Source organism: Pseudophryne corroboree, chromosome 1 (genome assembly GCF_028390025.1).
Source record: "Pseudophryne corroboree isolate aPseCor3 chromosome 1, aPseCor3.hap2, whole genome shotgun sequence".
Lineage (NCBI taxonomy): Eukaryota > Metazoa > Chordata > Amphibia > Anura > Myobatrachidae > Pseudophryne > Pseudophryne corroboree.
Window position 1 is genome coordinate 833,316,284 of NC_086444.1, and position 15,663 is coordinate 833,331,946.

The 15,663-nt window shown below is 43.5% G+C and overlaps 1 protein-coding gene across 1 annotated transcript in view; it reads left to right on the forward strand.

Annotated features, from left to right (window-relative positions):
- Window positions 1-15,663, forward strand: part of LOC135049922 (transmembrane protease serine 11A-like) — a 67,532-nt gene that overhangs the window by 37,439 nt on the left and 14,430 nt on the right. The window contains exons 7-8 of the mRNA XM_063955939.1: window positions 83-243; window positions 12,935-12,973. Of these exons, the coding sequence (XP_063812009.1) occupies window positions 83-243; window positions 12,935-12,973 (200 nt within the window). The remainder of the gene's footprint in view (window positions 1-82; window positions 244-12,934; window positions 12,974-15,663) is intronic.

Here is a 15,663-nt window from a genome sequence, read left to right on the forward strand (position 1 = left end):
TGATGTTAGTAATAACTAAGCAAATACAAATATGCCTATTTGGAAAGTGGTTGTATTAACATAATGAATTTATTGCTTACAGCTCTGGAAGTGTTATACCAGATTTTGTGGTGCTATTTGAAGTTCCCAGTTCTGAGAGTGAGAGGTTTTCCTCAGCCTCCGTCCAGAAAATATTCTCAGACAATTTCGTATATAATATGCAGCCAGGTTTTGTCATCGATCAAGGCTCACTTCAGGTCTCAGGCAAGTAGGCATTATTCTGTTTAAAAAACAAATCTACAATCTTTGTGAATGGATCATTTGAGAAAAGTAAAAAGTCAAATTATATGGTGACATTCAACATCCAGCCAAATTGCTCCATCAGGCTACAGGATATAGTATATAGGCCTAGATTTATAAAGCCTTTGAGAGTGATACATTGCACAGTGATAAAGTACCAACCAATCAGCTCATAACTGTCATTTTTTAAACCTAGCCTGTAACATGGCAATTAGGAGCTGATTGGCTGGTACTTTATCGCCATGCAATTTATCACTCTTCAAGGCTTGATAAATCTGGGCCATAATGTGCACAATGAGGTGAGATAGGAATCTCATCCCAGGCAGCATCTTTCAAAGGCCAGCAAAGACCAGTGGCCTTATTCAGAGTTGTTAGAAAACCAAAAAAGTTGGCAATTGGGCAAAACCATGTGCAGTGCAGGTGGGGCAGATGTAACATGTGCAGAGAGAGTTAGATTTGGGTGGGGTGTGTTCAAAATGAAATCTAAATTGCAGGGTAGAAATGAAGCAGCCAGTATTTACCCTGCACAGAAACAATATAATCCACCCAAATCTAACTCTCTCTGCACATGTTACATCTGCCACACCTGAACTACAACATGGTTTTGCCCAATTGCTAAACCTGAATAACACCCCAGGTTCTCACCCGCTTCCCAGCATAATTCCCTCACTAAATTGCTCTTATAGCCAGCTCTAATACAGTGATTGCTTGGGAAACACTGGGGAACACTGATCTGTTTGCTACTTATTGAGCATTTTTTCCTGCGCTCTGAAGCAGGGTATACACTGGAGCGACGTCGGCCCGATTTGCCGCTTCATAACGACAAATCGCCTACATTGCTCAGTGCGTATGGGTGATTACACACTCCCACGGTCACTAGTGATGGACACTAAGGGGTACATTTACTAAGCAGTGATAAGAGCGGAGAAGTGAGCCAGTGGAGAAGTTGCCCATGGCAACCAATCAGCACTGAAGTAACATCTATAATTTGCATACAATAAAATGATTCAGAGCTGCTGATTGGTTGATGGGGAAATTTCTCCACTGGCTCACTTCTCCGCTCCTATCACTGCTTAGTAAATGTTCCCCTATGTTTGATGTGCTGCGCATTAAACCTAGCGATATCGTTAGCAACCTTGTTTATGCTAATGAAGGACAAAACATGATTGTTCCGTCTTTCCTAAAACTCAATCCAGCATGTACACAGAATCTGGGCTCAAGGGCATTCATTCTGATGTTGGAACCAATACCTGTTGCTCCAGTATGCACCCAGCTTTAATATATGAAGAGCATAGGGGCAAGGAGAGTTCCTTCTTGTTAATGTAAATGAAAGGTTTTATGTCTTACTGATACATAGTAAAGTTACATTTGTACATGTATGACAAGGGTATGGTACCTGTTTCGCTTTACATAGATTGAATATGTAGGTGCAGCAAGAAGTATTCACGAAAGTCAAGGCTTTGGAAACTAAAATAAAGCAATTCTTCAGAGGCTTGTCTAGTATACACCTTCCTCAAAGCAGGAAGATGATTTTGATAGGGAAGATAGGGGGATTCCTTTTACCAAACAATTCTATATATATTATATCATCATTTAAGGCAAACAGTCTACGGAACAAACCGCAATGCTCAGTAGGTGGCTAATCGAGCAATAACTACAGGTTATAAAAGCCACTAGATCATTTTTGTTCAGAGGGTATTAAATAAATAAAATAATCAGAGATGTAAAAAAATTATATTTAATCCAGTTTACCAGAGGTTAAATATACTTTAAACCATTTCTTTTTAAAGCAAAACAAGAAAAAGTCAGGCACTAGCCTTCTGTGCAAGCCTATACTGACTGTGGCTTCTAATATATAGGGGACCACTGAAACCCCAATTGATCAAAACAACAAAAAGAATAGAACAAAAAGCAGTATTTAGCATTTAATACCCTAACACAAATTATTCAATACATTTACAAACAGCCAGTGTCACAAAATATACAGTATCACAATATACACTAAAATCAAGATAAATAAAATTGATATGGACAAATCCACAAGATCTATGTAAACAGCATAGTGGTTTTTTTTGTTTAGGCAGCATAAAATAGACAAAAGGTTAGTAAATACTGCTTTTTGAACAGACTGATTGTTAAAAATAATTAGTTCTACATGAACAGAAATTATCCAGTTAAGTAATCCTGTCCCAGATGGTTAATTATTCAAAACAAAACAAGAAGGTGCTCAATTTTCAATAATACAGAGATATTAGTCGAGTTTTAAGATCAAAGAAAGAGAGTTAATTATCTTAATTAGCTTAATCCAGCACATGTAAATTAGTATCCATATATTGTTATATAGCTCAGTCCAAACATACTGTAAACACCATTAGACAATATCCAGCAAAACACGTAGATCTTAAACAGCTATAGATAAGGTAGTATATCTGGTTTCTACTCCTTCCCGGAACTACAGCACATGACTTAGAATCAGCCCCTTTAGGTGGTGAAAACATACTGTATAAGAAATGTGGGATAGTCTTGAAATTCACTATAATTCATAAACAATGTGTATACATTAAAAAAGCAATATAAAACCCTTATTTTATAAAAAACCCCACAAACAAATAAAAATTCAATGCAACCATTCCAAAAAAAATATCTTTTCTAAAATATTGTTTTCAGTGCAGGTCTCTTGGCCAGTTTCTCACCTGATTGGGTAAAAAGAAAAAGTATAAACCACATTGGATATGTGGTCAATGGGGGTAATTCCAAGTTGATCGCAGCAGGAAATTTTTTAGCAGTTGGGCAAAACCATGTGCACTGCAGGTGTGGCAGATATAACATTTGCAGAGAGAGTTAGATGTGGGTGGGTTATTTTATTTCTGTGCAGGGTAAATACTGGCTGCATTATTTTTTCACTGCAAATTAGATTGCAGATTGAACACACCACACCCAAATCTAACTCTCTCTGCACATGTTATATCTGCCTCCCCTGCAGTGCACATGGTTTTGCCCAGTTGCTAACAGAATTCCTGCTGCGATCAACTTAGAATTACCCCCAATGGCCCTCATTCCGAGTTGTTCGCTCGCAAGCTGCTTTTAGCAGCTTTGCACACGCTAAGCCGCCGCCTACTGGGAGTGAATCTTAGCTTATCAAAGTTGCGAACGAAAGATTTGCAATATTGCGAAAAGACTTCTCTGTGCAGTTTCTGAGTAGCTCGAGACTTACTCTGCCAATGCGATCAGTTCAGTGCTTGTCGTTCCTGGTTTGACGTCACAAACACACCCAGCGTTCGCCCAGACACTCCTCCTTTTCTCCAGCCACTCCCGCGTTTTTCCCAGAAACGGTAGCGTTTTTTCAAACACTCCCATAAAACGGCCTGTTTCCGCCCAGAAACACCCACTTCCTGTCAATCACATTACGATCACCAGAACGAAGAAAAAACCTCGTAATGCCGTGAGTAAAATACCTAACTGCATAGAAAATTTACTTGGCGCAGTCGCAGTGCGAACATTGCGCATGTGCAATTAGCGGAAAATCGCTGCGATGCGAAGAAAATTACCGAGCGAACAACTCGGAATGACCACCAATATGCAGTATACCCACCGTTGATATGCTACAAATCTTGCACTTAGAAGCCCTGGAGCCATTCATGCACTTCTGGGCTGTAAGAGCCAGAGTAATGAAACGATTGGGACTCCTGAAGCAACATCTATTATTACCCGTTAGTCTTAGTATAATGGTACCTAAGACCCTGCTCATTATGCCAAAATAGTTATACATTTTAATATGTTTAATTAAAAAAAATCCCATTCACCACTTTATTAGAATTAAAATCATATTTCAGTAGTAAACACAAAATGAAAACCCTAAGAAGTATAAGGCACAGAATTATGAAAAAAGTTTAGGATAAAGATGTAATGGGAAAATGACACAAAAACAATTGTATTGCCTTAGGGGTTGGTTAAGGGAGGGAGTAGAGGTAATATGGGTGATAGAGGGAAAAAAGGTATTCGAATGATATACATGTTAGTGCATGAGAGTTTTCTCTAACGTCCTAGAGGATGCTGGGGACTCCGTAAGGACCATGGGGAATAGACGGGCTCCGCAGGAGATAGGGCACTTTAAGAAAGACTTTGGATTCTGGGTGTGCACTGGCTCCTCCCTCTATGCCCCTCCTCCAGACCTCAGTTTTAGACTGTGCCAAGAGGAGAATGGGTGCACTGCAGGGAGCTCTCCGGAGTTTCCTGCTTAGAAAGCATTTTTGTTTGGATTTTTTTCTCTTTTTCAGGGAGCACTGCTGGCAACAGGCTCCCTGCATCGAGGGACTGAGGAGAGAGGAGCAGACCTACTTAAATGATAGGCTCTGCTTCCTCGGCTACTGGACACCATTAGCTCCAGAGGGAGTGAACACAGGTTCGTCCTGGGCGTTCACCCCCAGAGCCGCGCCGCCGTTCTCCTCACAGAGCCAGAAGAAACAAAGCCAGAAGACGTCTAAGGCGGCAGAAGCCTTCGGTGCTTCACAGAGGTAACGCACAGCACTGCAGCTGTGCGTCATTGCTCCCATACACCTCACACACTCCGGTCACTGTACGGGTGCAGGGCGCAGGGGGGGGCGCCCTGGGCAGCAATAAAAACCTCTTATTTGGCAAAAGAGAGCATATATACAGCTGGACACTGTATATATGCATGAGCCCCCGCCAATTTTACACTTTTAGCGGGACTGAAGCCCGCCGCCGAGGGGGCGGGGCTTCTCCCTCAGCACTCACCAGCGCCATGTTTTTCTCCACAGCACCGCTGAGAGGAAGCTCCCCGGACTCTCCCCTGCTTATACCACTGTAGAAGAGAGGGTTTTAAAGAAGAGGGGGGGCACATAATTCGGCGCAGATAATAATAACAGCGCTACGGGGTAAACATTAAATTGCTGTGTTTTTCCTGGGTCATATTGCGCTGGGGTGGGTGCTGGCATACTCTCTCTCTGTCTCTCCAAAGGGCCTTGTGGGAGAACTGTCTTCAGAGAGCATTCCCTGAGTGTGGGGTGTGTCGGTACGTGTGTGTCGACATGTCTGAGGTAAAAGGCTTTCCTAAGGAGGAGATGGAGCAAATGTGTGTGTGTGTGTGTGTGTGTGGTGTCTCCGTCGACAACGCCGACGCCTGATTGGATATGTGAAATTAAGTGCTAAGATGAATTTATTACACAAAAGATTAGAGAACAGACAGGGAATCTACCCATGTCTGTCCCTATGTCACAGAGACCTTCAGAGTCTCACAACGCTCACTATCCAAAATAATAGACACTGATATCGACACGGAGTCTGACTCCAGTGTCGACTACGATAATGCAAAGTACAGCCAAAGCTGGCAAAAAAGTATTCAATATATGATTATTGTAATAAAAGATGTTTTGCATATCACTGATGACTCATCTGTCCCTGACACGAGGGTACACATGTTTAAGGGGAAGAAAACTGAGGTAAATTTCCCTCCTCTCATGAAGAAAAAGAGCGTGAATCTCCAGACAAGAAGCTGCAGCTTCCCAAAAAGAATTCTCAGGGAGTATCCTTTCCCTAATGGGGCCAGGATACGATGGGAATCTTCCCCTAGGGTGTACAAGGCATTGACACGTTTACCCAAAAAAGGTAGCGCTGACTTTACAGCTATCCTCAGGGATCCTGCAGATAGCATGCAGTAAAAGTACTTTGAAGTCCAGTTACACACATTCTGGTACACTACTCAGACCGGCGATCGTGTCGGCATGGGTTTATATCGCTGTAGCAGCGTAGACAGATACCTTATCAGCGGAGATTGAAACCCTAGATAAGGATACCATGTTATTGTCTCTAGTATATGTATATATATTTATATATATATATATATATATTTATATGTAAAAGATGTTGTCTTATATATATATATATATATATATATATATATATATATAAAAGACATGCCCAAAGAGACGTTAGTCTACTGGGTTCTAGAGTCAACGCTATGTCGATTTCTGCTAGACGTGTCCTGTGGAACATGCAATGGACAGGTGATGCCGACTAAAAGAGGCATATGGAGTTGTTGCCTTACAAGGGTGAGGAATTGTTCGGAGAGGGCCTCTCGGATCTCGTCTCCACGGCTACGGCAGGTAAATCAAATTTTTTGCCATATATTCCCTCACAATCTAAGAAAGCGCCTCATTATCGAATGCAGTCCTTTCGTTCCAATAAAAGCAAGACAGAACGTGGATCGTCCTTTCTTTCCAGAGGTAAGGGCAGAGGGAAAAAGCTGCACAACACAGCTAGTTCCCAGGAACAGAAGTCCTCCCCGGCCTCTGCTAAATCCACCGCATGACGCTGGGGCTCCCCTGAGGGAGTCAGCTCCTGTGGGGGCACGTCTTCGACTGTTCAGCCACGTCTGGGTCCACTCAAAGGTGGATCCATGGGCAATAGAAATTGTTTCCCAGGGTTACAAGCTGGAATTCGAAGAAGTGCCTCCTTGCCGATTTTTCAAATCGGCCCTACCGAAACAACCCCTGGAAAGGGAGATAGTGTTACATGCGATTCACAAATTGTGTATGCAACAAGTGGTGGTAGAGGTTCCCCTGCAAAGAGGGCAGGGGTGCTACTCAACTCTGTTTGTGGTTCCGAAACCGGACGGTTCGGTCAGACCCATTTTAAATTTAAAATCCCTGAACCTTTACTTAAAACGGTTCAAGTTCAAGATGGAATCACTCAGGGCGGTCATCGCCAGCCTAGAATGGGGAGATATTTTGGTATCTCTGGACATAAAGGATGCATACCTGCATGTCCCCATATATCCTCCTCATCAGGCGTACCTGAGATTGGCGGTACAGGATTGTCATTACCAATTTCAAACGTTGCCGTTTGGGCTTTCCACGGGCCCGAGAATTTTCACCAAGGTAATGGCGGAAATGATGGTGCTCCTGCGCTAGCAGGGTGTCACAATTATCCCGTACTTGGACGATCTCCTCATAAAAGCAAGATCACGGGTGAAGTTGCTGAGCAGCGTATCACTTTCACTGAATGTGTTACAGCGACACGGCTGGATTCTCGATATTCCAAAGTCGCAGCTCAATCCTACAACTCGTCTGCCCTTCTTGGGCATGATTCTGGACACAGACCAGAAATGGGTTTTTCTTCCGAAGGAAAAAGCGCAGGAACTCATGACTCTAGTCATGAACTTGTTGAAACCAAAACAAGTGTCAGTACATCATTGCACTCAAGTTCTGGGAAAGATGGTGGCAACATACGAAGCCATTCCATACGGCAGATTCCATGCAAGGGCCTTCCAATGGGACCTATTGGCCAAATGGTCCGGGTCGTATCTGCAATTGCATCAGCGGATCACCCTGTCCCCCAGGGCCAGAGTATCTCTCCTGTGGTGGCTAAACAGTGCTCACCTTCTAGAGGGCTGCAGGTTCGGCATTCAGGACTGGATCCTGGTGACCACGGACGCGAGCCTCCGAGGTTGGAGAGCGGTCACACAGGGAAGAAATTTCCAAGGACTTTGGTCAAGTCAAGAGACTTGTCTTCACATCAACATCCTGGAACTAAGGGCCATATACAACGCCCTATGTCAAGCGGAGATCTTACTTCGCAGTCGACCAGTTCTGATCCAGTCAGACAACATCACCGCAGTAGCTTATGTAAACCGCCAAGGCGGCACAAGGAGCAGAGTGGCAATGGCGGAAGCCACCAGAGTTCTTCGCTGGGCGGAGAATCATGTAAGCGATCTGTCAGCAGTGTTCATTCTGGGAGTGGACAACTGGGAAGCAGACTTCCTCAGCAGACACGATCTGCATCCGGGAGAGTGGGGACTTCGTCAGGAAGTCTTCGCGCAGATTGCACGTCGGTGGGGGCTACCCCAAATAGACATGATGGCATCCCGTCTCAACAAAAAGCTACAAAGGTATTGCGCCAGGTCAAGAGACCCTCAGGCGGTAGCTGTGGACGCCCTAGTGACACCGTGGGTGTTCCATTCGGTATATGTGTTTCCTCCTCTTCCTCTCATACCCAAGGTGTTGAGGATATTAAGAAAAAGAGGAGTGAGAACAATTCTCATTGTTCCAGATTGGCCACGAAGGACCTGGTATCCGGATCTGCAAGAAATGCTCACAGAAGATCCGTGGCCTCTTCCTCTAAGGCAGGACTTGTTACAACAAGGTCCCTGTCTGTTCCAAGACTTACCGCGGCTGCGTTTGACGGCATGGCGGTTGAACGCCGGATCCTAGCGGTAAAAGGTATTCCGGATGAGGTCATTCCTACGCTAATAAAGGCTAGGAAGGACATGACATCTAAACATTATCACCGAATATGGAGAAAATATGTTTTTTGGTGTGACTTCCTACAAACTGGAGTGAATTTGGGTCTAAAATTAGGCTCCATTAAAAGTTCAGATTTCGGCCTTATCCATTTTCTGTCAAAAGGAATTGGCCTCATTACCGGAAGTACAGACTTTTGTGAAGGGAGTACTGCATATTCAGCCTCCTTTTGTACCTCCGGTGGCGCCTTGGGACCTTAACGTGGTGTTAAGTTTCCTTGAACCACTTAAGACAGTGGAGTGGAAATATCTCACCTGGAAGGTGGTCATGTTGTTAGCCTTGGCTTCGGCTAGGCGAGTTTCGGAATTGGCGGCTTTATCACATAAAAGCCCCTATCTGGTTTTCCATATGGATAGAGCGGAATTGCGGACCCGTCCTCAATTCCTGCCTACGGTGGTCTCATCCTTTCATATGAACCAACCTATTGTCGTGCCTGTGGCTACACGTGACTTGGAGGATTCCGAGTCCCTTGATGTGGTCAGGGCTTTGAAAATTTACGTGGCCAGAACGGCTGGGATCAGAAAAACAGAAGCACTGTTTGTCCTGTAAGTAGCCAACAAAGCAGACTATTGCTTGCTGGATCTGTAACACGATTCAGCAGGCGCATTCTACGGCAGGATTGCCGTTACCAAAATCAGTAAAGGCCCATTCCACTAGGAAGGTGGGCTCTTCTTGGGCGGCTGCCCGAGGGGTCTCGGCACTACAACTATGCCGAGCTGCTACTTGGTCGGGGTCAAACACCTTTGCAAAGTTCTATAAGTTTGATACCCTGGCTGAGGAGGACCTCCTGTTTGCTCAATCGGTGCTGCAGAGTCATCCGCACTCTCCCGCCCGTTTGGGAACCTTGGTATTATCCCCATGGTCCTTACGGAGTCCCCAGCATCCTCTAGGACGTTAGAGAAAATAAGATTTTACTTACCGGTAAATCTTTTTCTCGTAGTCCGTAGAGGATGCTGGGCACCCGTCCCAAGTGCGGACTTCTTCTGCAAGACTTGTATATAGTTATTGCTTACATAAGGGTTATGTTATAGTTTCATCGGTTTGAACCGAGACTATGTTGTTGTTCATGCTGTTAACTGGGTAGTTTATCACAGGTTATATGGTATGATTGGTGTGGGCTGGTATGAATCTTGCCCTTGGATTAACTAAAATCCTTTCCTCGTACTGTCCGTCTCCTCTGGGCACAGTTTCCCTAACTGAGGTCTGGAGGAGGGGCATAGAGGGAGGAGCCAGTGCACACCCAGAATCCAAAGTCTTTCTTAAAGTGCCCTATCTCCTGCGGAGCCCGTCTATTCCCCATGGTCCTTACGGAGTCCCCAGCATCCTCTACGGACTACGAGAAATAGATTTACCGGTAAGTAAAATCTTATTATAACAAAGGGGAAGGGGAGGGGGAGAAGAGGGGAAAAGAAAAGAAAAATTGAATATGAACCCACAATATTCTTGACAAAGGAAGACACAGTGTCATATAAAGGTTAATAAAATGTAACTGGGAAATAACTATAAAATCATGAATGATAAGTCCTCATAGATAAAGTTAATATAATACCCCTTTCAGACCGCAAATGGCAGGTCACACCTGGGAGCCGTAAACGGGTGCTTCCCTGGTGCAACCTCGGCCCGTTTCACACTGGCGTCCCCAGACCGGCATATTGCCAGGATGATGACGTCAGCGGTGACACTTGCAGAGGCAGCGTTTGGCGCCACTATGGGTTGCATCGACCTGGCCACCTGTTTACACCGCACAGCCTCCCGGGATGAAAACGTATTCACCCCTGGTCGCTACCAGGGTTGAAATACCGGGTCGCTCGACCTGGGATATTTCCCCTGGGCCCTTTTAGATTGCACAGCTCATGTGCAATAACCCGAGTTACAAGCTTGCGGTCTGAAAGGGGTATCATTGGATTGGACTACATTGTCATGTAGCTCTTAAAAAGGGGAGGGGGAGAGTGGAAAGGGAAGGAGAGATTATTAGAATTTATATTTATTTTTTGGAGGGGGGATGACTCTTTATAACGTGTATGTAAATGTATGTAATGTGTTAATGTTTTGTATGTATCTTATAAAACTTAATTAAAAAAAGAAATAATATCATATTTCCTTGTTCTAGATCATAGTTTAATGGGAAATTCTTTTTATTACACAAATCTAATGTGAGGAAAAAAAAAACTAGCTGCTAAAAGACTGTGACCTGATGTTCCTTAGCCGCTAGCCATTAACAAGCAGCCAGAGGTAAAATGCTAGCTGAGCAGATAATGGGACACTCCGGTTACAGTAGTTCAGAGATGCACATTTGTAGCCAGTAGTTAGATCTATTTTTTTTCTATTGTGGAACTGCATATGCCAGTAGCAAACAATAACTGGAAAAACATGCTTGTGTTTGTTGTCCAACAAGCACCAGCATGCCTTTCTAGTCACTGACTGCCAATGCATGTTATAGATGCAAAACTTGCGTGAGGAAATTCCCTGCATCCAAATTCCGCATTCTTTGCACAATTTTCAGTGAGCAGATAAGCTTATCGGATCTGGTCATCAGCTGCAATATGTAAAACTAAGGTGTGAAAGGGCTTTTTTTCTTTCCCAGCAGCAAAAAGTTTCCTTCATAGCATTGAACTGAATATTATTTATTTTATTACCAGTTATTTATATAGCGCACACATGTTCTGCAGCGCTTTACAGAGAATATTTGGCCATTCACATCAGTCCCTGCCCCAGTGGAGCTTACAATCTATATTCCCTACCACATGTACACACAGACACATTCACTAGGGTTCATTTTGGTTGGGAGCCAATTAACCTACCAGTATATTTTTGGATTGTGGGAGGAAACCGGAATACCCGGAGGAAACCCACGCAAGTACGGGGAGAATATACAAACTCCACACAGTTAGGGCCATAGTAGGAATCAAAACCATAACCTCAGTGCTGTGAGGCAGTAATGCTAACCCTTACACCATCCGTACTGCCCAATATATATATATACCCCTATATGTCCAAAGTGCAGTTTAAAAATGCGTCAAATTCTCATCTGCTTGCTTGCTGGGAAAGATTTAAAGTGCACATTATAAAATCTTGATACTAATTTTTCTATTCTCCAACTAAAAGATTGCTTGTAGGAACCTTAGTGAAATTTACTTTAAGCAAATGTGCATACAGTATACTTAACTCAGTGTTGCACTGTTGCCATCTAGTAAACGTAATATTCACCACAGAAGCTTATTTAACATGCATATTCCCATGGAAAGCCCTCAGAAATCGTTTCCATTTTGTGTACCATTGTTATCTGGAAATGTCCCTTATACATAGTCTCTCATGAATTTATATACAGTAAAGCTTCTATGTGATAAATTGGCGTTACCCTATAAAATCCTAGGGCTTCTTTCCGCATTCTGCTCTGAAAGAGATCCAATCGGATCCCTCCAAGCACCCCCGCTGCTGCCACGTCCCTCTGCGAGCTGAAACCAGGAAGTGCAGTGACCGCACAGGACAGCTCTTATTGGGAGAGCTGTCCTTTGCATTACTAATCGCATATGTAAGTACATTAGTATAGTTTGCTATACTATAGTACATCCCACCCACAGTGTGTACCCCTGATATATTGTTTCTGGCTGTAGTTCTAATGATGATCCGGCGATACATTGCACCGTTTTACAGCGGATCGTGGCGTATGCGGAGCATACAATATGGGGGTAATTCCAAGTGGATCGCAGCAGGATTTTTGTTAGCAATTGGGCAAAACCATGTGCACTGCAGGGTGGGGCAGATGTAACAAGTGCAGAGAGAGACAGATTTGGGTGGGGTGTGTTCAATCTGCAATCTAATTTGTAGTGTAAAAATAAAGCAGCCAGTATTTACCCTGCACAGAAATAAAATAACCCACCCAAATCTAACTCTCTCTGCACATGTTATATCTGCCTCCCCTGCAGTGCACATGGTTTTGCCCAATTGCTATCAAAAATCCTGCTGCGATCAACTTGGAATTACCCCCTATATCCTTACATCGCATAGTAGGATCGCGCCGTCGGATGATGTGTATCCGGCTTAAGTACACTGAAGCAAAAAGAAAGCCTAAAGGTTAATGGACACATTTTATGTAAAACCACATTTAAATGATACTAAAGTAAATTAAATAATTTCTGAAAAGTGCTCTGCATTATCTGTAACAAAACTAAAGGATCACATGTCTGCTACAAATGCGATTAATATAAAAGTGTTTAACTGCCTCATTTCTCTATGTAACACTACAGCAGCTATTGTTCTTTCATAATGAATAAAATGTTGATGTTTTCCAGCTATTGTTCTTTCATAATGAATAAAATGTTGATGTTTTCTTTTAGAAATCCCAATATCGGTAGCAGAGAATCTCCTCTATCAGGGTAAGATCCTGAAACCTACAATAGTCTATTGTTATTCCTTAAATAAATATATACCTAGGAGTATATTTATTAAAGTGCGGGTTTATAGAAGTGGAGATGTTGGCCAATCAGATTCTAGTTATTATCTTCAAAAAGGTGGGCTAGATAAATGATAAATAGACTCTGATAGGTTGCTTTGGGCAGCATCTCCAGTTCTACAAACCCGCAGTATACCCCTTACAGTTCATAGTATAGATATAGCTTGGTAAGGATTTAAGAATCTGTGCAGCTGATTTACCACTTGGGAGCACAAGTACATTACCTCCTGACGTACTCTGCGGATGATGGAATAAGAACAGCTGAAATTAGAACATGCTATTCTTTCCCACATTCCTGTTCCATCATCTGCTCTGTAGTCAGATTAGGACACTGTACTGTACCTGTGCTTCTCCTGGCTGATCTTCTCCCATTCCAATGTCACAAATAAAGGATTGGTGGGAAGGTGGGTTATAGGAAATCATAGTGCAAAGGCTGGAGGGGTATCTAAGAAGTGTTCGAGATATTCTCTCATCATGGGTCCCATTTCACATGCTATTTCCTATAATTATCACACACTGATGCCGTCATTTCATAACTTATATTTTCTATGGAACACATCTGACTTTTCAACACACAGCAAGTCCCTTGGATCCTGGGCCAGATGTAATGATGCCCGAGATCGCCAGAGGTGCGAGATGCCGGCCAATCTCGGACATTTTTTTTAAAGAGGCAATCTTTTACAATGCATGGTTTTGCCTTGTAAGTGATTGCCCCTTTAAAAAAAAGTCTGAAATTGGCCGGCATCTCACACCTCTGGCGATCTCGGGCGTCATTACATCCGACCCCCTGTGTTTAAAAAAAAACATACAGCAATCCCAATACTTCTGCATGCATATTCAATTACCTGCGGCCATACCAATTCAATTAGCGGGGATTTCCCTGTGCGTGAATGCCCAATGGTGTACTTTTCCTCACAGCTTCATAAGCTGCAAGGAAAAGTCTGTAAGAAAATAGCAAATTCGGGGGTTCACGTGCAGGGAAAACCCATTGGTTGTACAGATTATGTGGAATCTGTGGGTTTTCGCATGGTAATCCATGATTGTAGGCACAGGAACAAGGCTATTTAACTGCATTTAACTATGCCTGCTATTATTTTGTAATAAGTTCATTGGCATACACACCAGTTCCCTCACCCGATACTCAGTGCATCTTCTTTCACATTTTCTTACATCAGTGAATAGCAAGGCCCCATTGGTGCACTGATCCCCTATTGTTGTATTCAGTATGTACACTCGTATAAGGTAAAAGTATTATACTCAGATGGGTGTGAACACGTGAACATTTGGAATGTTGACATCATAATGTTGACATGTTCTGATTACATATGCTCATACATTACGTAACAAAGACATACAGACAAGCCTCACGTGTATCCATAATATCCTGGTTGTTTCCCTCAAAACTCAGTATTCATCTCTACTGTGTGCATTCAGGCAAATTGGCACTGGGATTAGTACATTGTGTCCATGCTCCACTATTCCTCTACCTTGTGTAAGACTGAGGCTTGGGGGCAGCAACAGCACAAGAATGTTAGTTTGTCCAATGGGCTGGCCAATCTATTAAAAAATATATAACAGGATCTGATGACCATGACTTGGGAGGTCTGCAGTTACCTGTGCACAGGTTTTCATGAGTAAGACAATTGTACATGAGTAAGTTATCTGTAAGCGTACAGTATAGTCAACACGTCTGCTCTTGTCATGTTTTGGTCTCCAAAATCAGATATAAGTATCTAGAGTAGCATTTACCCATTAAGGACCAATCAGCATAGATCTACCTGTTCAGCAAATCTTTTATAACATGCACTGAACCTTTTCTGTACACTTTCCAGGTGAATCATGCAAGCTCAAACCGGCCTGAACACATTTCAGTTATATTTGGACAACATGTGTGGGTTGATTATAAGTCCTCACAAGTTCACTCTGACTTTGAATCCCATTGCTGATGGTAAATGTCACCATACCTAAACCACAGCGCCTGGTGCTACAGTACCCAGCTGAATGGTAAATGTCACCATACCTAAACCACGGCGCCTGGGGCTACAGTACCCAGCTGGATGGTAAATGTCACCATACCTAAACCACAGCACCTGGGGCTACAGTACCCAACTGACTGGTAAATGTCACCATACCTAAACCACAGCGCCTGGGGCTACAGTACCCAGCTGGATGGTAAATGTCACCATACCTAAACCACAGCGCCTGGGGCTACAGTACCCAGCTGGATGGTAAATGTCACCATACCTAAACCACAGCGCCTGGGGCTACAGTACTCAGCTGGATGGTAAATGTCACCATACCTAAACCACAGCGCCTAGGGCTACAGTACCCAGCTGGATGGTAAATGTCACCATACCTAAACCACAGCGCCTGGGGCTACAGTACCCAGCTGGATGGTAAATGTCACCATACCTAAACCACAGCGCCTGGGGCTACAGTACCCAGCTGGATGGTAAATGTCACCATACCTAAACCACAGCGCCTGGGGCTACAGTACCCAGCTGGATGGTAAATGTCACCATACCTAAACCACAGCGCCTGGGGCTACAGTACCCAGCTGGATGGTAAATGTCACCATACCTAAACCACAGCACCTGGGGCTACAGTACCCAG